Source organism: Muntiacus reevesi, chromosome 6 (assembly GCF_963930625.1).
Source record: "Muntiacus reevesi chromosome 6, mMunRee1.1, whole genome shotgun sequence".
NCBI lineage: Eukaryota > Metazoa > Chordata > Mammalia > Artiodactyla > Cervidae > Muntiacus > Muntiacus reevesi.
This window is the reverse complement of record NC_089254.1, coordinates 83,287,772-83,311,960: the sequence shown is the minus strand read 5'-3', so window position 1 is coordinate 83,311,960 and position 24,189 is coordinate 83,287,772. Positions and strand designations below refer to the sequence as shown.

Below are 24,189 nucleotides of genomic sequence, written 5' to 3'. Positions count from 1 at the left end.
TGTATCTTCTTCATCCGATACTTGCTGTATCCTGTTCTCCCATTTTGTGGCACGACTATCCACCCAAATGGCCCAGCCTGGACGTGTGAACCTGGACACCTCTCTTCTATTGCCTCCTGCCTCCCTTCATCTAACCAGTCACTAAATTCTGTGGAGCACGTGCTTTCTCAGTGTCTGCTTTATCTGTTCTGATGTCTTCACCCCTACACAGTGTCCACAGGCTGTCTGCATTACTTCATTTCTAGATCATTGCAGTGGTCTCCTTACTGGTCTTCTTACCACCAGCCTGGGCCTCACTGAGTCCATTCTTCTCTCAGTTGCTGTTGTTCAGTTGCTCAGTTATGTTCGACTCTCTGCAACCCCATGGACTGCCATGCCAGGCTTCCTTGTCTTCGCTATCTCCTTGTTCAAACTCATGTCAATTGAGTCAATGATGCCATCCAACCATCTTATCTTCTGTTGCCCTCATTTCCTGCCCTCAATCTTTCCTAGCATTACGGTCTTTTCCAATGAGTCAGCTCTTCATATCAAGTGGCCAAAGCCATATTTTTGCAAAACTGTATAAACATCATGTTGTGGTTTTTGAAATTCTCTGATGCTTGCCATGACCCTCAGAATGAATCCCCATTATCAGATCATGAACTCCTTATTGCCAAATTCAGACTTAAATTGAAGAAAGTAGGAAAAACAACTAGACCATTCAGGTATGACCTAAATCAAATCCCTTATGACTATACAGTGGAAGTGAGAAATAGATTTAAGGGACTAGATCTGATAGACAGAGAGCCTGATGAACTATGGACGGAGGTTTGTGACATTGTACAGGAGACAGGGATCAATCAAGACCATTCCCATGGAAAAGAAATGCAAAAAAGCAAAATGGTTGTCTGAGGAGGCCTTACAAATAGCTGTGAAAAGAAGAGAAGTGAAAGGCAAAGGAGAAAAGGAAAGATATTCCCATTTGAATGCAGAGTTCCAAAGAATAGCCAGGAGAGATAAGAAGGCCTTCCTCAGCAATCACTGCAAAGAAATAGAAGAAAACAACAGAATGGCAAAGACTAGAGATCTCTTCAAGAAAATTAGAGATATCAAATGATTTATATCATGCAAAGATGGGTTCGATAAAGGACAGAAACGGTATGGATCTAACAGAAGAAGAAGATATTAAGAAGAGGTGGCAAGAATACACAGAAGAACTATACAAAAAAGATCTTCATGACCCAGATAATCACGATGGTGTGATCACTCACCTAGAGCCAGACATCCTGGAATGTGAAGTCAAGTGGGCCTTAGAAAGCATCACTATGAACAAAGCTAGTGGAGGTGATAGAATTCCAGGTGAGCTATTTCAAATCCTGAAAGATGACTCCGTGAAAGTGCTGCACTCAATATGCCAGCAAATTTGGAAAACTCATCAGTGGCCACAGGACTGGAAAAGGTCAGTTTTCATATCAGTCCCTAAGAAAGGCAATCCCAAAGAATGCTCAAACTACCACACAATTGCACTCATCTCACATGCTAGTAAAGTAATGCTCAAAATTCTCCAAGCCAGGCTTCAGCAATACGTGAACTGTGAACTTCCAGATGTTCAAGCTGGTTTTAGAAAAGGCAGAGGAACCAGAGATCAAATTGCCAACATCCGCTGGATCATCAAAAAAGCAAGAGAATGTTCCAGAAAAACATCTATTTCTGCTTTATTGACTATGCCAAAGCCTTTGACTGTGTGGATCACAATAAACTGTGGAAAATTCTTCAAGAGATGGGTATATCAGAACACATGACCCACCTCTTGAGAAATCTGTATGCAGGTCAGGAAGCAACAGTTAGAACTGTACATGAAACAACAGACTGATTCCAAATAGGAAAAGGAGTACGTCAAGGCTGTATATTGTCACCCTGCTTATTTAACTTATATGCAGAGTAAATCATGAGAAACGCTGGGCTGGAAGAAGCACAGGCTGGAATCAAGACTGCCAGGAGAAATATCAATAACCTCAGACATGCAGATGGCACCACCCTTATGGCAGAAAGTGAAGAGGAACTAAAAAGCCTCTTGATGAAAGTGAAAGAGGAGAGTGAAGAAGTTGTCTTAAAGCTCAACATTCAGAAAACTAAGATCATGGCATCTGGTTCCATCACTTCATGGCAAATAGATGGGGAAACAGTGGAAGCAGTGTCAGAGTTTATTTTTTAGGACTCCAAAATCACTTCAGATGGTGATTGCAGCCATGAAATTAAAAGACGCTTACTCCTTGGAGGGAAAGCTATGACCAACCTAGACAGCATATTAAAAAGCAAAGACATTATTTTGCCAACAAAGGTCCGTCTGGTCATGGCTATGGTTTTTCCAGTGGTCATGTATGGATGTGAGAGTTGGACTGTGAAGAAAACTGAGCGCCAAAGGATTGATGCTTTTGAACTGTGGTGTTGGAGAAGACTCTTGAGAGTCCCTTGGACTTCAAGGAGATCCAACCAGTCCCTCCTACAGGAGATCAGTCCTGGGTGTTCATTGGAAAGACTGATGCTGAAGCTGAAACTCCAGTACTTATGCCACCTCATGCAAAGAGTTGACTCATTGGAAAAGATCCTGATGCTGGGAGGGATTGGGGGCAGGAGGAGAAGGGGATGACAGAGGATGAGATGGTTGGATGGCATCACCGACTCGATGGACATGGGTTTGAGTAAGCTCCGGGTGTTGGTGATGGACAGGGAGGCCTGGTGTGCTGCAGTTCATGGGGTCACAAAGAGTCGGACACGACTGAGCGACTGAACTGAACTGAACTGAACTGAGTTGTTCAGGGCAGACTATTGTGGCCCTTAGACCCTTCCAGCCTTTTTATTCAGACATAGAAGTTTTTATTGAATTTTGGAAATTTGTCTTACCAAGGCATGCCTCTGTGGTTCAGATAGGCATATAATTTGACTGAGAGAAAGCTGGTAAACATGACAGTTTGGTTGAAACCTAATTTCCAGTTTTGGTGTACCATAATGATGGTGTACTCACAAACCCTTGTCTAACTGGGGGATGGCTTCTCAGCTGTGATTTTTTTCAGTCAGTCGTTTCTTCTGAGGGCTTTTCAGAAAAGTTAAAAGTTAGAATGACTTAAAAAGATAAGTTGGAACAAACCAGATTCCAAATTAGCAGTCTAATCAAAATAACCTAAATATCCAAGTTATTAAAACTGCTTAAATAAAATACAGTAGGTTATGTAAGTTGGTTAAATAAAATACAGTAGGTTACAGTAAGTTGCTTAAATAAAAGTTGCTTAAATAAAATACAGTAGGTTACAGTAAGTTATGTAAACCTTGGTATGTAAGTTTTATGTGTGTTTAAATAGCAGCAGCAGCAGCAAATATGCATTAAGAAGGGTCTAAAAGGATGTACACTAAAGGGTTGTCAGTAATTCTGCATTGGTGAGATTTTGGAGATTTTTATGTTTTTTTGCCTTATCTGTATATTCTAATTTGTCTTAATGATCACATACTACTTTTATTAAAGACCATATGGAAACTAAATACTAGGACTATTCTTAATCCAACAAAACCTATCAATACTAGAAGAAAGACTGAAATATTAACTCTTCACCAAGTTCTTGCTTTTTATAGAATGACATTAACCCTATGATTTTCTATTTTCTGTAATACCCTGTTCTCTCAAGCTTAAATGTATCTCCTCATTCATCATCCCTACCATTTGATTCCTTTTTCAGCCTGGCGTCTTCTCCATTCTTTTAAATTCTAAAACAAATGTCACCTTCCTTGAGAAGCTTTTCTTGACCCCTTATCTGCTTATGGTCAAGGGTCTATGGTAAACAGTGGCTGGTCCACAAGTCAAATCCATTCAACACTTCTACTGTCCAGTCTGCGGACTAAAGAGAGTTTTAACATTTTTTAATGGTTGAAAAAATGATCAAAGGAAGAATATGAGCAAAACATGAAAATTACATGAAATTTGAATTCTAGTGTCTACAAATAAGTTGTATTAGAACACAGACATGCTCATTCATTTGCATATGATCTGTAGCTGTTTTCATCCTACAATGGCAGGGTTGAGTAGCTATGACAGAGAACAAGTGGGCCACGGAGTCTAAAATGTTTAAATATGTTATACAGTATCTTAACTATCTCTGGCCCTTTATAGAAAACTGCTAACACCAGTTTTAGAACATTAGACTTCCTCAGTGCTCACAAAGGACTCTATACCTACTGCAAATTCTGGAAGGAACGAGGATCCTCACGCTTTGGAAGTGAAAGACACTTTTTAATTCAATTGGTCTCCCCAGCATCAAGCAGAGAGCCTCATCCACAGGAGGCACCTGATAGACACATGATGCCTGAAGGAATGGTGTCAGCTCCCTCCCCTAGACTTGTAAGTGACATGAAGACAGGCAGTTTTATCTCCTTTATTCACTGCACATCCTCAGTGTCCAGAAGTATTTGGAACATGGCAGGCACTCAGAGAACAATTGTGAAAGTTCAGTCCATGGGTCACTAAGAGTGGGACACAACAGAGTGACTTCACTTTCACTTTTCACTTTCATGCATCAGAGAAAGAAAGGGCAACTCACTCCAGTGTTCTTGCCTGGAGAATCCCAGGGATGGGGGAGCCTGGTGGGCTGCCATCTATGGCGTTGCACAGAGTCGGTCATGACTGAAGCGACTTAGCAGCAGCAGCAGCAGTGCCTCAGTACCAGTACCATATTTCTGAGTTTTGTAATTCTTAGGTCAGGTCTTTGACTTTTACATCTACTATTTGACGACTGATGAAAACAAAACCCCACCTTCCAAACCTCAGAGAAACAAAGAAAGACAGTGTGAACTTCTCACGAAAGGAAGTAGTTGAGGTCTTTTCAAGAACGTTATCGATTTACCCCTGTCTGCGGTGCAGTCTGTTTTTACCTCTTCCTCTCCCTCACTTGGAGCAACTACACCAGGGCAGGTATTAAATCATGATCCTGCTGACACTGAGTTATTGAATACCTGTGGCAGCAGGGCTCCAGACGCAGAGTGAGACTCAGCATTTTGTCCCTGTTTCAACCAGGATGAGGTATACTTTAAGAGATTAATGTGCAGATATAAATCATAGTCTAAACACTTCATCTGGTCTTGGACAGCCCCTCTCCCAATGAGCTGAACGCTCTTTATAGCGGATGAACTAGCTAGTTTTCATACCAGCTCTGTGAGTTTGCAGGAACGATGAACTTGGGATTCCTGTTCTGTGCTGAAGAGTCGTGACACTTTGCCTGGCTCCAGTACTGTCTTCTGAAATCACATTCTAAAAGTGCTTTCCTTGAACGAAAAATATGCCACTTAGTGTCTGACTTTAGCATACTTGCCTTATTAGGGGCTTTACAATGTTTTGTAGGTTGAGTATGGGATCCATTTTGTTAAGTGCCTTATCAGTACATGCTCCTCTCTCCCGAAGCCCAAAAATTTCCAGCAAGGCAAAAATCTGAAGGAGGAGATATTTGTCTCTCAAACATTCTTGTCTGGTGAGAAGGCCTAGCCAGTCCCCACAGCCTAGCATCTCCTGGTAGCCCAGGAACTAACCTCTTCCTCTTAGCTCTGCACACCCTCTTTTTTCTGGGATTTATACATGGTTTTGTCAAAGGATCTATTTATCAGCAACCATTTACTCCTTTGCTTCATCATGGTGAAGCTGAAAGCTCTTCACATTCAGAAGAGCCCTGTTCTCATGCACACAGGTCAGGGGAAAGGAAGGTCAGTCTTGGCTTTCTGTGCTAATTCACACCCCCCCTCCACACACACACATGCTTGCCTTTTAAAAACCTATGTTTTAGCTTTTTTTTTGCACAGCAGCAACGAGCACGATTGTGAACACTCATGAAAAGGGGTAAAATACTGAAGTCACTGCTAAAGGAAACTGACCTTCCCACTGTCCTCCTAAGCACAGGGAGCCTTAGGACTCTGAGTTCAGATGGAAGCAGAGACATGCAGTGATGCAGAAGGAGCATGCATGGGCTTCTGAAACAGTCTCCCATGCATCCCCAGCCCCTCTGAACCTGGGTTTCCTCGTGGATTAAATAGGAAGAACACCTATTAAAGTTGTTGTGAAACGTATACAACTTAGTTCAGAAAAATGTCATCCACTCCCCACACAAAGTCAGGAAATAATTATTAAATGGGTGACCCAAGAGCTCACCAGGACCTCTGTCATACTCTGTAGGACACAAAGGGAACGTTGCTAATCAAAGACAATACGAAGGACTTGAGAGGAGATTTGTAGCTTTCATAAGCTGGAGTGCAGCACCAGGTGGAATGAAGGTAATCTCTGACAGATCTTTCTCTCATCTGAAAACCCAGATCTTTCTTGAATGAAAGAGAGATGGGGTAGGATGATTGCAAATGCATGTGCCCTTGTCCGTGGCTGTATGTAGTGGACGCTGACATCACCACTATGTACGCAGAGCACAGAGATGCACTAAACTCAGGGTCCCCAACCTCCAGGATATAATGCCTGATGATCTGAGGTGGAGCTGATGTAATAATAATAGAAATAAAGTACATAATACATGTAATGTTCTAGAATCATCTGGAAACCATCTTCCCTTCCCCCACCCCCTTCCATGGAAAAATTGTCTTACATGAAATCAGTCCCTGGTGCCAGAAAGGTTGGGGACTGCTGCACTAAACTAAAGCTTATCACAGCGAGAGCTCAAAGGAGACTTGAGTGGTGACTTTAGCATTACCCTCAAGACAGCCCTGAATGCAGGGGGCCTATCTTCCAGGTGTTCCCTTAGCCCTTGTTTCATCTCTACCAAGAAACTTTCTAATTTGCCATTTATTCCAGAAAGAGTTAACTTTAGTTATAAATGATTGAACAACTTCTGGGTGTCGTTGGGAATGGGGGAGTGTCAGTTGACATCATGGGTCCAATATTCATGCCTCTAGGATGACAATGGTCAAGTTGGGTCTTTTCCCAAGCTTTTATTGGTATCTCACTACCAAAAAGACCTTTAAGAAGGTCCTTGATTTCAGACCTTTAGAGAGAGCTCTGATTAGATTTTCTTAGACATGAGAAAACATAGGCAAATGCTAAGTGCCCAAACCTTTTTATGGGTGAGAATGTAATATTTTTAAGATTTATTAAAGTTACATACACACCTGACACATGTGATTATCCACTTACAAAAAAATATTAGTTTGCTTAAAAAAAAACCAAAAAACTTCAATCCAAATTTATTAGGATTACAAAAATAACAGCACATTTCATGAACTCATTATAGCTCAGAGTTACCAACACATCCAGAGCATGTTTAAATAAACTGCTTCTTGTCAATACAAATCTCATGACATAAAAAAGAAGTTTATTTTAATATTTACAGAAGAAACATGTTGGTAGTTTCTTAACATTCTGTTTGGAATTAATGGGTGAGGCTATTTTTAAAGTCAGAGAACATCTCCAATTGAAGAAGGTATTTTAGAAACATCTCACAATACATTTTATCTAATACCAACTGAATAATTCTGCATCCTCTTCTAAAAATCAGGCTTTTATCGCAGAGCTTCTGGAACTTCCACCTACAAAAATAGGGGATTCTCTTTCAATAAAAACAATGAAAATGATAAAGTGGAAAAAAAAAATCTGTACAGTATGACGTTAGCAGTATTTTCTAGAAAGAACTCAGATTGCTGTGAGTGCATGTGTGCTAAGTTGCTTCAGTTGTGTCCAGCTCTTTGCGACTCTATGTTCTGTTGGTCCGTCAGGCTCCTCTGTCCATGGGATTCTCCAGGCAAAAATACTGGAGTGGGTTGCCATGCCCTTCTCCAGGGGATCTTCCCCAGGGATTGAACCCAAGAGGTCTCTTAGCTCTCTTACATTGGCAGGCGTGTTCTTTATCACAAGTGCCACCTGGTAAACCCAGATTATTGCTGGGTGATATTCAAATTTTTTTATTATAAATTAGGTGTTAAATCACTTGCAAGAAAGAAAGAAAAGAAAGTGAAGTCTCTCAGTCGTGTCTGCCTCTTTGTGACCCCGTGGACTGTAGCCTACCAGGCTCCTCCATCCAGAGGGATTCTCCAGGCAAGAATACTGGAGTGGGTTGCCATTTCCTTCTCCAGAGGATCTTCTGGACCCAGGGATCGAACCCGTGTCTCCTGCATCGCAGGCAGACGCTTTACACTCTGAGCCACCAGGGAAGTCCAATCACTTGCAACTCGGTGGTAAAATTTTTGTCAAGTGATGAATCTGTTTTGGAGAGATATACCCTGATTTCTTATTAGGGAAATTGGGATTTTTTTTTTTTTTTTTAGGTTGAAATGTCTTAAGATGAGCCTGGCCCTTAAAAGACTGAGATGCCAAGAAGGTGGACCAAGCACATCTCTCAAACAGAAATGTGCCCTCTCAAGTGACCTGCTCTTGATGGCTCCAGATTTGGCAGCCTGCTCTGGCCTATACTGATAAGTGTTAGAGAGGTGATTTGGTACCCGAGTGCGGTGGAGGCTGACTCCTACGCTAGGTGCTCGCCCCAGTCTGCCCTTGGGTTACTTACCCGCCTTAGCTGTTTTATGCTGCTTCCCCGAATAGCTTCCATGAGATTCTCATGAGCTGATCTCTGTGGGGTAGACGGTCGGGAACTGTCTTCCATTTTCTTCTCCTGAACCGACCTCAGGGAATTTTTGATTTCCTTTAGGATATTGTTTGGCTGTTTCTTAGCCTTTTTCCCTTTTTTCTTTTTCTGTCCGTTTTGTAAGGCCCGCTGGGCGCTCTCCTGCTGTTTGATGACTTCCGCGATGTTGCGGGTGATGAGCTTCTTCTCTGGGGGCGGAGGCGGGGGAGGCGGAGGTGGGGGTGGCAGCCTCTGGGGGGCAAGAGGGGGTGGCGGTGGGGGAGGCGGAGGGGGAGGGGGCGGGGGCGGGGGCGGGGGCGGGGCCGCCGGAGACGGAGGACGGCTCCTCACAGTTTGGACTTTCTTGGGGAGTTTGGGGGAGGACCAGGGGGAGTGCTTGGGAGATGCGTACGGTGAGGAGCCTGGCGTGCCCCTCCGCCAGACTTTGGTCCTAAGGTTGGCTCCTCCGTCGTATCCCTCCTGCTGTTTCTGCTCCTGCATCCGCTTCTGCCGCTGCTTATCCATGTTTCTGGTCAAGAGGCTGGTCATGCTCATTCTTGGTCCTGGCAGCTCGAAATGGTAGCCCAGCCTCAGAAGCGTGGTGTTCTCCCTCAGCAGCTTGGCGATCTCCATCTCCACCTGGCTGCCCATGATGTGCCTCTGGTTGTGGAAGCGCAGCTCGGTGAGCACGCTGTTGTGCTGCAGCGCCCTCATGATGGCCAGGATGCCCCTGCCCGTGATGAAGTTGGACTCGATGTTGACGCTGCTGATGTGCCGGTTGACCCGGAGCATGTCCGCGATGGCCGTGGCCGCGCTGTCGTCGGCGCGCGTGTTGGCCAGGCTGAAGGCCTTCACCACCGTGTTGGCCTTGAGGGCCTCGGCGAAGCGGGCGAGGGTCTGCGAAGTGATGTTCTCGATGTTGTTCAGATTGACTTCCGTGGTGTCGGGGTCGTTGTTTTTAATCTTTTCCAGAGCATCCTCGATCACTGTGGGGTTCCCGCAGGGGTGAATGGCAGCCGGGGGAGACTCCGTGTTCCTTCCGCTGTGGCCGTTAGTCAGATGGATGTTTTCGATTTGACTTGTAAATGTCTTTGGCCTCGCGCTGTCAGAATGGACACTATCGGAATGCACAGATCCGTTCATCCCTTCCTCCTTCGCACCTGTTCTTCCCTCTCCTTCGCTGTCCTCCTCGTCCTCGTCCTCGTCCTCGTCCTCCTCTTCCGTGTACACATCCTCAGAAACCTCACTGTTACATTCTGTAAAGACAAGCTCTTCCTCACTCTCCTCTTTGTCCTCTTCTGCAACCTAAAGAGCAGAGCATCCTCATGAAGTTTGCCATTGTAAGCACATTATTAAATTTTACATGGTTTTGCCATATATACATGACCAGATCATCACGTGGTTGCTCTAAAACTCACACAATGTGATATGCCAATTATATCTGAATAAATTCTTTAAAAAGTAACACACCAGCAAGTAAGACAAAACTTTCTAAGAATAAAAAGTTCGTCTCCAGCTACTAATCTCCATAGTTCAGGTGACCAGGGATGACATTTCCTTGCATAACTCTCACCAGCTTTTTCTGTATTCTGCAGAATTTTTTTGTGTTCTGCAAAATAAATATCCAGAATTCAGTTTATGGAATAAGAGTTTGCCATCATTTTGCCAGTTTTTAACAAATAAGTGGGAGCTCCTGCTCTGGAAAACCCTTGATAGCATTTTTATTCTCTTAACTTCCTCTCCTGAATGACTTGACTTCTAGTCCACTTACCCTTTAGCAGATTCAGCCGTCCCTTGGGGAATCACCCTTCTGTCCTTCCTTATTTCTCCAACCCAAACATACAAATGACAACAAAATTACATAACACGTTTATGAGTTCCCTTTCTTTTCTTTAAGATTTTTTTTTGAGGGGATCATTTTTAAAAAGTCTTCATATTGAATTTTGTTCCATTATTTCTTCTGCTTTGTGTTTTGGTTTTGGCTTTTTGGCCCTGAGGCATGCAGGATATTAGCTTCTTGACCAGGGATCAAAGTCACACCTTCTGTATTGAAAGGTAAAGTCTTAACCACTGAACCATCAACGAAATCCTTGGGTTCCCTTTCTTAATGTTCAGAAATTCTTCCCCCAGTCTGCCTCCTACAGTCTCTGTGACAGGAGCCCAGAGCCCTCTGCCATGTCCTATGTCCGTGCATACAAGGCTGGGCACCTCCCTCTAAGTAGAGCTTGGCACGGGGTCTCAGAGACCACACCACGTGGAAGCTGAGGCTGTCTCTGTCTTTTTCTGGGGAAAGAAACCGAGGGAGCAGGTCAAAACCCATCTCTATGCAGAAACTCACCCTTTGCAGCAAATCAGCTTGAAATCTCATGTTATCACCGGATTAAATGAGACGGGACTTCAGAAGACACGAGGTGGGAAAGATAATTGCCTTTGGCACTAACTACATTTCAACCGTCATGTAGAATAGCAGAGAACAGTAGAAAAATCTTGAAACAAGCCACTGCCTCAGCCTGATGGTCTTAAATTATTTACCAGGTATCAATTATGAAAGACTTTCAGGCAAACACAATTTCACTTCATCTTGGTCTTTCCTGTTTATAAGACTTTGTACTGAGAAGTTCAGCTGACCCCCCCTTTTTTCTTTTCCTCCCTACCTTTTCTGATAAAATAAAAATCTGGCAAATGCTGACAGAGTCCGATTTTCTCTAATGCTATCTTTTTAGCCCTTTAGTTTCTCTAAAGCCTGGAGACCCTTTCCTGTCCCCAAAGCCATTCTACATGGGAATGTTTTTGACCCCAGCCTCCTGCTGCCCGAGGCACGTGGAATGAGCTTTGGAAAACACTGCGCTGGTCTCCAAGTTTGTTTGCCCAGTTGCTGTCACGAAATAGGCTTCAGTTATCCGCTTGTTTGGAGTGGCAGGCACCAAGTGATGGCCTGGGGAAGGGGTCAGCCACTCCTGGGATGGCTTGTCCAGTCTTAATTTACTCACTTGTTCAGGAGCAGGAGGGAGAGTGACACTGTGTGTGTGTGTGTGTGTGTGTGTGTGTGTGTGTGTGTGTGTGTGTGTGTTTAGCTGTTGCAGTATTTGGAGGAAAGAGGCCTGTCTCGAAATTCAAGGTGTACCCCTGTCACACCACTGTTAAATAGTACTCCTCTAGTTTTTCAAAGACCTTTAGGCTTTATCTGGCAAGAGGTGTTTTTTCCCTTAAATATATTTGCAGAGATCATATTGGAAACTCTTATCCAGCAATGAGTTGTCCTGTGACATCTCAATGACATTTCCTCCAGAAAGCTTTCTTTGACACCTCCTCAAATTATCTTTGTGATGTGATCCCATGATGCTGTAACTCCTCCAATAAAGTACCTCTTTAATTATTTGTTTTTTTCTCCCAAAAGACTGTCTGCAGGGTGACAAAAAGGATCATGTCTGTTCTCACCTCGCACAGTGCTCAGTAGGTAGTAGGGACTCAGTAAAATTTGTTAACTGAATGGCTCTAAATTGACATTGGTTAACAGCCTCAGGCTTCCCTGGTGACTCAGTTGGTAAAAAATCCATCTGCAATTCAGGAGCCCTGGGTTCGATCCCTGGATTGGGAAGATCCCCTTGGTGGAGGGCATGGCAACCCACTCCAGTATTCTTGCCTGGAGAATCCCATGGACAGAGGAGCCTGGGGGGCTACAATCCATGAGGCCACGAAGAGTCGGACACAACTGAGTGACTAAATGCAGGACAGCGTGACAGCCTCTAAGTCAGGGGAGGTCTTGGAGAATAGTACAGATGGGGTGGGTGGGAGGAAGGAGATTAATTGTCCTGGTTTGCCCAGGGCTGAATGGCAGCCCAGGAAACAGAGTTTTGCATTCTAAAATCTACACAGTCCCAGACTAGTTGGGGGATATCTCGGAGAAGAACAGCAGAAGGGAGAAAAGTATCCAGAGAAGGAGGAAGAATGATGTTAAAACATTCATTGCCCACTTTCAAAATTATTCCTGCGTTTGGACTGACTGCAGTGTTCCAGATCACCTATCTGCAACTGCTCTGGAGTTAACCCAGATCCTTGCAAGGGCTTCCCTGATGGCTCAGATGGTAAAGAATCTGATTGCAATACGCGAAACCTGGGCTTGATCCCTGGGTTGGGAAGATCCCTTGAAGAAGGGAATGGCAACCGCTTCAGTATTCTTGCCGGGAGAATCCCCATGGACAGAGGAGCCTGGTGGGCTACAGTCCATGGGGTCACAAAAAGTCGGACACAATTGACTAACACTTGCAAGAATGGGGGTGGGGAGGTCCAGGGTGGGGTGAGTCAGTGAGGCTTGAGGCACTGAAGGGGGTGATAAGGAGAAGCAAATATTGGTACACTCAGGGAATAAATAAGGCAACAAGAAGAGGGTGGCCAACCATTTCTCCTCATTACTTCCCTGGCACCATTATATGAAGAAGGAGGCAGTAAGCATGGTTTCCCATTCTGGTTCTGGTTCTACCCATAAAGAGCTGATTTTCTTTGTTGTGTTAGTCACCAAGTCTTGTCCTACTCTTTGTGACCCCATGGACTGTAGCCCACCAGGCTCCTCTGTCCATGGAATTCTCCAGGCAAGAATACTGGAGTGGGTTGCCATTTCCTTCTCCAGAGGATCTTCCCCACTCAGGGATCGAATCCGTGTCTCCTGCATTGACAGGCAGATTCTTTACCACTGAGCCACCAGGGAAGGCTCAAACAGAGCTGGTTGATTTTAGACAAATCGCTAAATCTCTGGCATAGAAGGTCTCAAGGAAGCTGCAGTAGGATTGAGCGGTTCTCCAACCACAGGGTATGTCAAAAGCACCGGAAGGGCTGGTGAAGCCCCCAGTTCTGGGCCCCACCCCCAGAGTTCTTCATTCGGCTGGTCTGGGGGAGTCCTAGAATGAGTTGCAAGGTCCCAGGTGATGTCGACGTACCCACATTCTGAGAATCGCAGTCTTTGTGCCAACAGGACTGGGTTTGAATTTCAGCTAGAAGCTGTTAATCTCAAATGAGTTTCTTAACCTCTCCCGGTCTCACTTCTCAAATCCAGAAGGTGCGAGTTCAGTGAAGTGATGTGAATGTACTTATTGGCACCTATGCCTGACAACCAGCAGATACTCAAGCTCAGGGAGATGGACCTTTGGGTCTCCAAGGCCTCTTGGGGATGTTTAATGCAGGATAAGTTTGTGGGAATCAGGTGGACAGAAGCTGTCATTCAATAGGTGTTGGAGATGATTCTCATAAATATTTACAGAGCCAACACTAGCCTGATAAGCATGACCCCTCATCTCCTCCTCATGGTCTACACCGGGCTGCTCTTCACTTACACCATCATCCCCCCCCCACCTCACCCCCCTCCCCACCCCACCCACCAGTCAGCTGCTCTAAGCTTTTTCCTGGAGTTGAAATGGATTGACACCCTCCACTGGCAAACTTCTGCTCAGCACTCCTTGTGACTCTAGAGACACCTTGCCAGCAGGGAAAGAGGAGCGAGAGAAAAGTTAACTAGCTGAGAAAGGAATCAAAGTTCATCAACACACAGCCTCTCTAATTGAGCTGATAAGCCATTGGCAGGGCTCAGAGATCAGCAAAACCTTTGGCAGGAGCAGGTGGGTTTCATCAACAGCTGACAACAGGCTTTGTCCTTTGCTTTCCACTCATCTCAAGACGTCATGACATTAAAATGCCTTTGTTGGGTGATCACTCCAATGGCTGTCCGTCCTGGACATTATGAGGCAGTTTTAATCTTTTTTTATTAGGGAAAAATCTTTAAGAACTGTTAGGAAAATGTGATACTTCCTATATGTGACCAGATTTCGGACACACATTTCCACATCAAAAAAAAAAAAAAAAAAAAGGCCTTATGTTTATGGAATAATTGACCAACCCAAATCCTGGCCCATTTTGTGTATCCTTCCTTCTCACCAACCACCTTCAGACCCTCAGGGCAGGTCACCACTGTGGCCTTGGCGAGCCCTGGCCTAATTCTGGTGGCCCATTCTGCGATGATTGACATGGACAAAACTCACACATATCTTGCTTCAAATGTGGCCCACACACTCTATCGTCAAGATCATCTAACAGTTCCTGGATTAGTACTATGAAAGTCTTGCCATTGGCTTCAGGCCATTTTGATCTTAGATGATTCCAGTAGAGCACACAGGTTTTAAACTATTGCTCCTGACCAGTGTTCTTCCACAAATTCAGGAATATATTATTTTGATATTCTTACTGCCATAACTATATTTTCAGAGCTTAGTCTTTTGAATTTCCTTCTGTGAATGATTTATTTGACAAATTCAAAATAACTATTTACTGGGCAGAGAACAAGAACTTAACAGACCTGACCTCTAATAGAAATGCATTTTCTGGTCTCAGAATCACCATTATAAAATAGGAAGGAATCTTAGAGGTCATCCTTGCAGGGATGCTTAACCTGGAGCCTTAGGAGGGTTTCAGAATGTGTGCCATCATTTTGAAATTCTATGCAAAATTTTTGTATGTTTGCACAAGCACACATGCATGTTCTTAGGAAAGTCTTTAACATAAAAATCTCAAAATGGTGTCTGAAGAGCACCCTCCATTGATATGGAAGAGAACTCTGCAGAACTGACTCTCTGTTCAAGGTCTTACAACTTCAGGGCAGAGCAGGGATTAGAAATAAGGTGCCCTAACTCTCAGCCCCATATATTACTCACTGCCCCATGTTTCTTAGTATTGGAAAAAGGAATTAGTTTTATTGTAGCCACCATCACAGTCCAAGCAACAGATTACCCACTATTGTCTTTATAGAAGAAAATAAATTTACTTAGCTGCCATATACATTTACTTAACTGTCATATATATGTGTGTGTGTGTGTGTGTGTGTGTATGTATGTATAAAACAAGTATACCACATCCTTAACTTATATCTCAAATTAGACTTTTGTTTGGCAAAATATCTAAACCCATGCTTTGCTTGTGAATTATTTTCCTCTTGAAGATCCCATCTTTGTCGATCACAGGATCCCCCCAACTAAAAATCTTTCATATAATCCATTAGGTGGTCATAAAAGTTAGATGACTATTTCAGCCTGAGAAAATTTTCAATAGCAGGTGCAAGTGGGTTATAAGAAAAGTGATGAGGAATGAAAAATTAGAAAAAAAATTAAAAAGCTTCCTGGGTTCGGGGTTGGGGGATTGGGAATAGCTAAGGAAAAAAATCCGAGAGCCTACCTTTCCACACTCCCCCAGCCTCTCCTTCTCCAAGAGTTTCTGGGACTCCTTTTCCCAATAGGCCATCAGCGCCTCTCTGCTGAATGTCCCTGTGGGGGTTTTCTCAGTCAGACTCTTTTGCCTCATCCCCACCGGGAGGCTGTGATCAGGTTCAATGTCGTCCAGCTCCCTCTCTAGCTCCTTCAGCTCCTCGGCTGACAGGGAAGCCAGGAGTTCGTCCTCATCGATGGATTCATATTTGCTAAGTCCTCTCCTGTAGCCAAAGGTAGACATGGTCCCTGCTTTGTCAGACCCACAAGGAGCTTGGGGAACCAGGCATTCAAGGCAGCCAGCAGCAGGCAGGGAGGAGAGTGGGCAGGCTGGTTAGCAACTGGTGCTGGGAGTGCCTGCGATAGCCTTTTAAGAGTGGTGATACAGGCTGTGACAATGCAGAGAGGGGTGAAGGCATAGGCTGTTTTAAGCATCAGACGTCAGCTAGACATTTGAACACAAAGAATGTCACATCAGTGGTGGATGGAGGTCTCAGAAACCAGTGGGGATTATTCACATACTGGCCAGGGACATATTTAGCTGAGCCTAGTGGCTCATGAGGACAGGCAGACAGGGCTTCAGATAGGAAGTAACTGGCTTCTTACTTTGTTTTCAAACAACAAGAGGGTAAAAATGTATTTCTAAAATGGCTCACTACCACCACCATGGTCATGAAAAGATTCTCTTCTTATAATCTTCCAGGATGAGAAATGACTACACATGCCTTTAGAGTAGTTATTCTAGTTCTCCTAAAAAACATATCGTGGGTTGCATTGATGAGAACAGAAGGTTATAATGATATAGCAATTTTCTATTGTCATTGCATTTTGCAGTTTACAAAGTGCTTGTATGTAATTTTCCTAATCATAAGTCCTGAGAGATGACTTACATTAATTATCTTCCTTTACAGATTTTGGCAAGTGAGGCTCTGAGAAATTAAGTGAAGTCAGACAGCTAGCAGGGCGGAAGTCTTTGCACTCTCTCTCCTCTGCACAAAATGGCTTCCTTCTCCTCACCCCTGAATATTAGTAAACAACTTGATTCGCAAGCAAGACTCCCCAAAAGACAAATAACAATATTGGACAAGATTTATTATGAGCTGACACTACACCAGTCTAGTGCTAAGCATTTTAAACATTTATCTCACTTAATCCCACAACTGGATTTGTGTCTGGGCTGAAAATTGAAGAGATGCTAATTTGAAATTATATACTTGCCCACATCTTTATGAATGTGATGAAATACACACCCAGCTTACAGGGTTTCATAAATATATCATCCTAGCATACAGATATATGAACATGTGCTAAAATGTATATATATAGAACTATACACGTATCAACACAAATACATTATATTTTGTTTATGCATTCAGTAGTTGTGAATGTTTGGGTTGTTTCCAGGTTTGGGGAGTTATAGACAATGTTGAATACTCACTGCAAGTCTATGTAGCCACATGTTTTTATTTCCCTTGGGTAGCTAGTTTGCAGTAGCGGAATTACTGAGTTATATGGTAAATTTACTTTTCATGAAACTGCCTAAGTATTTTCCCAAAATGGCTGTACCAATTTACTTTCCCACCAGTGATGAGGAGCATTCCAGTTTCTCCATATCCTAACATGTTTTTGCTGAAGTGTTGGGTTATAGCTATTTCAGTGCCTATGAAATGGTATCTCATTATTGTTTTAAATTTCATTCCTCTAATAACTAATGCTATGTGCCGTGTTTAGTTGCTCATTAGTGTCCAACTCTTTGTGACTCCATGGACTGTAGCCCGCCAGGCTCCTCTGTCCATGGAGATTCTCCAGGCAAGAATACTGAAGTGGGTTACATGCCCTCCTCCAGGGAATCTTCCCAACCCAGGGATTGAACCCAGGTCTCCCACATTGCAGGCAGATTCTTTACCATCTGATCCACCAGGGAAGCCTATAACTAGTGATACTGAGCATCATATCATGTGTTTACTGGCAATCTTATGTCAACTTTGGTAAAATATTCATTTAAATCTTATGCTTATTTTTTAATTGGGTTGTCTTATTACTAAGTTATGAAAATTCTTTTTATAATCTGGACTTTATCAGATTTGCAGATATTCTCTGTCATTCTGTGGATGGTCTTTTGAAAAGTAAACATATTTAATTTTGATGAAGTTCAATTTATTTATTTCTTCTTCTATTGCTTGAGCTTTTGGTGTTATAACTAAGATATCTTTTCCTAACACAAGATCTGAGACTTACTTTTATGCTTTCTTCTAAGAGTTTTATAGTTTTGGGTTTTCATAGTCAGGTATATTACACATGTTGATTTAATAATTGCGTCTGTGTAGGGTAATGGTCTAAATTCATCTTTTTGTATACAGATGTCCAATTGTCTTAGGATTTTTTTTTTGAATTGCATTGGTGCCTTTGTGGAAAATTAATTGGTCATAAATGTAAGGGCTTATTTCTGGACAGTAGGTTATGTTCTATAGATCTGTGAATCTATTTCCTTAAGACAGTACCACCTAGTCTTAATTATTATAGCTTTGTAGTATGTACTGAAACCAAGAAGTATAAGTTCTTCACTTTTTTCTTTTGCAAGAATGGTTTGGCTAAGTATTATGGTCTTAACTCATTGTGAAATTCTGTCTCCCAAAATAACTATGACTCTTTTCAGTGATACTACTGGGATAATTATGATATTAGAAATGATGAGTTCATTGTTTTTTATGGTCTTTAGCATATACCTTTGTTGTAGCCTTAGTGATAATACATTTTTTATGTGAAAATAGTTTTGACTTTTGGAAATGACATCAAATATTATATCCAAATCTGATGAATAAGATGAGTTATTCAGCTGAATAATAAATTTTAGGTTAAAAGATGAATTATGATTACAACTGTATAAAAACCTGCTTTTTTTAAAAAGACGAAAAATGAATTAAAATGATAGTATACTTTTGTTTCTTCAACACTTATGTATTAGGCACATATGATATGCCGACCACTATATAAATTTGAGATGCATAACTGTAAAAAAATGAATTTGTGTTTTATTCTTTCTCTCTTGTTTGTAGTTTTTCTATAACAGTTTAATATTATTTTCATTTGACAACTTATTGAACATACACTGCCTGTCAGATTCTAAATTAAGTGCTGGTATTAGAGCATTGAAAAAAACCAAAAATAAAAATTCCTTCCTTCATGGAGTTTACAGTCTCACTGGGGGAAACAGACAATATGTAAATAAATGAGTAAAAACAGAAGCTCAGTGGAGAGAAATAAAGTGGGGTAAAAAGGAAGAAAGAAGATTGTGTAGGTAATATTTCAAGTAGAGAAGAGCTCTGTTTTAATAAGGTGACTTTTGAGCACAGATCTGAAGTAAGGTGTTGACACAGCTTATAATACACAGTTAATGTGACTATAAAATAATGACTGAGATATTTTTGGAATCACAGATTCTCAGCTTTCAAAGGGACTTGGAAAGACATCAAACCTCTGTAGCTTCTATAAGTGATCGTTTAGTGTTTGCTTGAGTACTTTCGGTGAAAACTGTACATTACCCAAAACTCATTCCATTGTTGGAGGTCTCAAATCACTACATCTGTCTTTCTATTGTGTTGAAACTGATCTCTTGAAAAATCACCATAAATATATTTTTGCTTTCTCATTGGAGAAATGCAGAATAAATATGTTCTCATGTGAGTTTCTTCTTCCAAATCTTGGGTAGCCCATGAATGACTCTGAAAATAACTCTGGAAGAGAAGACATTAAAGTGTTTTGCTCTGTGACAGCATCACTGGAAAAAAAAATTATGGCCTCTCAAGACACTCCGTTAAGAACAATGGTCATTCAGACATCCCAGTATATATATTACAAAACACTCTAATTATGATAATAATCACAGCTTATCGATGATCTTAGTTCACTGGATTCCTCTTTATGTTTTCTCTGCAGACTTTAAATCCATTGGATAAAATTCTGTTGACTAATTAAAAATCATTGCCTGACTCTGGCCAGACCTAAGTATGATGAAAAATTTAGATTTCCTTGCAAACTTGTCTGTATCGAGGGGAAAAATCCCAGTCATATGTTCTCTGAGCATCACCATTTCTATTTTGGGATTTTTAACCTGATCACATTGTATTTTCCAGCAGAATTGCTTTAGAGCCATCAGTACTACAACCCTTCTGAAGATGTGCAGTTTCTCTTTAAAACAATCTCTCTCAGAGGGAATTATTTTCAAGCTTCTTGATTGTCAATCAGATAGACACTATTTCCCAGGACGTCAGCAATTTCCTTTTTAGTGAAAAGAGGTTTTTTTTTTCTTCCAACCATTTCTTCCCTTTGATTTCCTCTTGAAAATGCTATTATTTGTTTCTTTATTCAACGTCCATTTACCAGATGTCTGCCTGTGGATAGGTGCTGTGCTGGAAGCTAGGGTTACAAACAGAAAAATAAAAATTGATCTAGACAGTGCTGCCCTCAGGAGCTCAAGCTTCTCAGAGAGAGGCAGACAGCTGACAGTAACACAGTTCAGGGACAGCTCCGCCGAGGTGCCAACAAGAGTGGAGCCATGGAATAAATACAGATGAAGAAGCAAGGCAGCCCACGTGGCTGCAGCTGAAGTCACAGGAACCATAAAGAGATTTCCTGGAAGAGAGAGAAGGCTCTGAGCAAACACACAAGAGTATGAAATAAAAAACACAAACAAAAGCAAAACCAGGCACTGTTCAGTACAGGTGGGGAGTAGGTGGAGCTAGGCAGAAACTGGCCCTGATTCTTACTTCCCCTGCAACTCCTTTTTATTCCTCCTGGCCACCACCATCATGGCTGACACCTGGTAGACACATACAGATGTTGAATATTTTATATTTGAAGGGTTGTGCTGAGGAGTTTTGGACTTTATTACACCTAAAGTTAAGTGGAAATCTCTAACGCTATCCCATAACCACAACTTGCCTTCTTAAATACAAGCTACTGTTAATCCCAGCGAGTGTCCTGGTACTAATGGAGACTCAAGTGGAGCAAAACTCATCAGCACCTCCAAAATTCAGCCCTATGGGCCCTGCCAGCAGAGCTGGTATTTCAGTAAGTAATATTTTTAGGCAGTGATCAGACACCTCCTAACTCCAGTGGTGTGTAACAGTTACTTCAACCTAACCCTCCATAATCGCAGGTGACCCTCTCTTTAAGGTGAGTTTCTTGGCTTGTGGCTTATGTACTTTTGGCTCTTAATGTTCAGAAATGCTGAGAGGTCAGTGCAATTCAGTTCAGTCACTCAGTCGTGTCCAACTCTGCGACCCCAGGAACCGCAGCACGCCAGGCCTCCTTGTCCATCACCAACTCCCAGATCTAGCTCAATCTCATGTCCACTGAGTTGGTGATGCCAGCCAACCAGCTCATCCTCTGTCGTCCCCTTCTTCTGCCCTCAATCTTTCCCAGCATCAGGGTCTTTTCAAATGAGTCAGCTGTTCACATGAGGTGGCCAAAGTATTGGAATTTCAGCTTCAACATCAGTCCTTCCAATGAACACCCAGGACTGATCTCCTTTTGGATGGCCTGGTTGGATCTCTTTGCAGTCCAAGGGACTCTCAAGCATTTTCTCCAACACCACAGTTCAAAAGCATCCATTCTTTGGTGCTCAACTTTCTTTATAGTCCAACTCTCACATCCATACATGATTACTGGAAAAACCTTAGCCTTGACTAGACGGACCTTTGTGGACAAAGTAATGTCTCTGCTTTTTAATATGCTGCCTAGGTTGGTCATAACTTTTTTTCCAAGGAGTAACCGTCTTTTAATTTCATGGCTGCAATCACCTTTTGCAGTGATTTTGGAGCCCAGAAAAATAAAATCAGCCACTGTTTCCACTGTTTCCCCATCTATTTGCCGTGAAGTGATGGGACCGGATGCCATGATCTTAGTTTTCTGAATGTTGAGCTTTAAGCCAACTTTTTCACTCTCCTTTTTCACTTTTATCAAGAGGCTCTTTAGTTCTTCTTCACTTTCTGCAATAAGGGTGGTGTCGTCTGCATATCTGAGGTTATTGGTATTTCTCCTGGCAATCTTGATTCCAGCTTGTGCTTCATCCAGCCCTGCATTTCGCATGATGTTCTCTGCATATAAGTTAAATAAGCAGGTTGACAATGTACATCCCTGACATACTCTTTTTCCTATTTGGAACCAGTCTGTTGTTCCATGTCTGGTTCTAACTGTTGCTTCCTGACCTGCATACAGGTTTCTCAAGAGGTAGGTCAGGTGGTTTGGTATTCCCATCTTACTCAGAATTTTCCACAGTTTATTGTGATCCACACAGTCAAAGGCTTTGGCACAGTCAATAAAGCAGAAGTAGATATTTTTCTGGAACTCTTGATTTTTCGATGATCCAATGGATGTTGGCAATTTGATCTCTGATTCCTCTGCCTTTTCTAAAACCAGCTTGAACATCTGGAAGTTCATGGTTCATATATTGTTGATGCCTGGCTTGGAGAATTTTGAGCATTACTTTACTAGCATGTGAGATGAGTGCAATTGTGTGGTAGTTTGAGCATTCTTTGGCATTGCCTTTCTTTTCGACCAGAATGAAAATTGACCTATTCCAGTCCTGTGGCCACTGCTGAGTTTTCCAAATTTACTGGCATATAGAGTGCAGCACTTTCACAGCATCATCTTTTAGGATTTGAAATAGCTCAAGTGGAATTCCATCACCTCAGGTTCTATCAATTGAGTCTTTATTTTCTTTAATAACCCCCACATTTCAGGAAGAATTTGGTAATTTCAGAAACTGTTCATATTTCAAAATATTTATATGCCAACTACTATATATAGAATGGATAAATTACAAGGTCCTAGTGTATAGTGCAGGGAGCTATATTCAATGTCCAGTGTAATAAGTCATAACAGAAAAGAAAAAAAATTTATATCAGCATTTCTAAAATTTATAACCACAAAGAAAAGTTAAATGAATGCATTAGAAGAACAAATTTAATAAACTTTTTCATTTCCCCTGGTTCTTGGCTTTATTCTACTGTAGGCACTTGTTGCTCACAAATTTAATATATGTAGTTTCAGCGATTTGAAAGGACCCCAAAGGGCCAAGATTGACAATAACGTGTAATTTGACTGAGCTAATATTTATGTCCTCAGCAATTTTTTATGAAACCACCAATAAAAACTACATTGGAGGTGGGGAGGAGGTGGGGTAGGAGGGAGTGCTGTCTCTTGGCACGAAAGCCTCAACTTGCTCCAAATCAGTAACCTGATTTTCTTCTTTCCACTTCCCCCACCCCAAAGCTTTCACATTTCTGAAAATGATCTCCTCATCCACCTGGTTGTGGAGACTGTGTGTCATCTTCTCTCACCAATATTATCATACTCAGTCACAAACTCTTGAATCCTACTTTATCTGTTTATGCTCCACCCGGTCCCAGTCTAAGCTCCTGTCCTCATTTTCCCTGATGCCCGACATCTTTTCCTTTGCCACAGTATAGCTAGAGTAATTTTCTGAAACCACAGATCTCATCTGTCATTCTCTACCTAAGACCCTTTTAGGGTTCCCATTGTCCTTCAGAAAGAATCTTTCATAGTGTCCTCTGGCCACTTCAGGAAAAGTCCCCGCTCACCTCTCCAGCATCAACTTGGGTGACTTCCTCCAACCCTCAACCTCAGCCACTCGGGGCTTCTGAACCCTAGGCTGGCTCCCATCCCAAGCCATTTGCATGCTCTCTGCACTTGCCTGTGAGGCCTCTGCTTCCTCCTCCTTGCTCTTTTTTTTTCCTCTATGGCAGTTACTATTTTATACATTCTTTTTTTTAAATTTTATTTTTTGATTGAAGGATAATTGCTTTACGGAATTTTGTTGTTTTCTGTCAAACATCAACATGAATCAGCCATAGGTGTACATATGTCCCCTCCTTCTTGAACCTCCCTCCCACCTCCCTCCCCATCCCACCCCTCTAGGTTGATATAGAGCCCCCGTTTGAGTTCCCTGAGATATGCGGCAAATTCCCATTGACTATTTTACATCCAGTGATGTGAGTTTCCGTGTTACTCTCTCTCCATACATCTCACCCTCCCCTCCCCTCTCCCTGTGTCAGTAAGTCTGTTCTCTGTGTTTGTTTCTCCATTGCTGCCCTGCAAGTAAATTCATCAGTGCCATCTTTCTAGATTCCATGTATATGCATTCAGTTCAGCTCAGTTCAGTCATTCATTTGTGTCCGACTCTTTGCGACCCCATGAACTGCAGCATGCCAGGCCTCCCTGTCCATCACCAACTCCCGGAGTCCACCCAAACCCATGTCCATTGTGTCCACGATGCCATCCAACCATCTCATCCTCTGTCGTCCCCTTCTCCTCCTGTCCACAATCTTTCCCAGCATCAGGGTCTTTTC

At 42.4% G+C, this 24,189-nt stretch overlaps 1 protein-coding gene and 1 long non-coding RNA gene across 3 annotated transcripts in view; one reads left to right on the top strand and one right to left on the bottom strand.

Annotated features, from left to right (window-relative positions):
* The window catches only part of LOC136171112 (uncharacterized), a 1,397,893-nt gene that overhangs the window by 1,169,925 nt on the left and 203,779 nt on the right, over positions 1–24,189 (top strand). The window contains exon 2 of one of the 2 annotated variants that reach the window (XR_010663749.1): positions 2,064–2,173. This is a non-coding gene — a long non-coding RNA (uncharacterized lncRNA). The remainder of the gene's footprint in view (positions 1–2,063; positions 2,174–24,189) is intronic. The other variant, XR_010663750.1, reaches the window with a different exon arrangement.
* Positions 7,189–16,173, bottom strand: LMOD2 (leiomodin 2). The gene is made up of 3 exons (XM_065939753.1): positions 15,789–16,173; positions 8,517–9,878; positions 7,189–7,542 (listed from the first exon to the last, which is right to left on the bottom strand). The coding sequence occupies exons 1-3, from the start codon at positions 16,059–16,061 to the stop codon at positions 7,516–7,518; spliced, it is 1,662 nt and encodes a 553-aa protein (XP_065795825.1). The 5' UTR covers positions 16,062–16,173; the 3' UTR covers positions 7,189–7,515.

Bases quoted from the DNA above. Each gene is read 5' to 3' on its own strand.
- LMOD2 (XM_065939753.1), bottom strand. From the start codon at position 16,061: ATGTCTACCTTTGGCTACAGGAGAGGACTTAGCAAATATGAATCCATC. The intron at 9,879-15,788 runs GTAGGCTCTCGG...TCTGCTCTTTAG, and splicing joins GGCTGGGGGAGTGTGGAAAG to GTTGCAGAAGAGGACAAAGA. The intron at 7,543-8,516 runs GTAAGTAACCCA...CTATTTTTGTAG, and splicing joins GCATAAAACAGCTAAGGCGG to GTGGAAGTTCCAGAAGCTCT.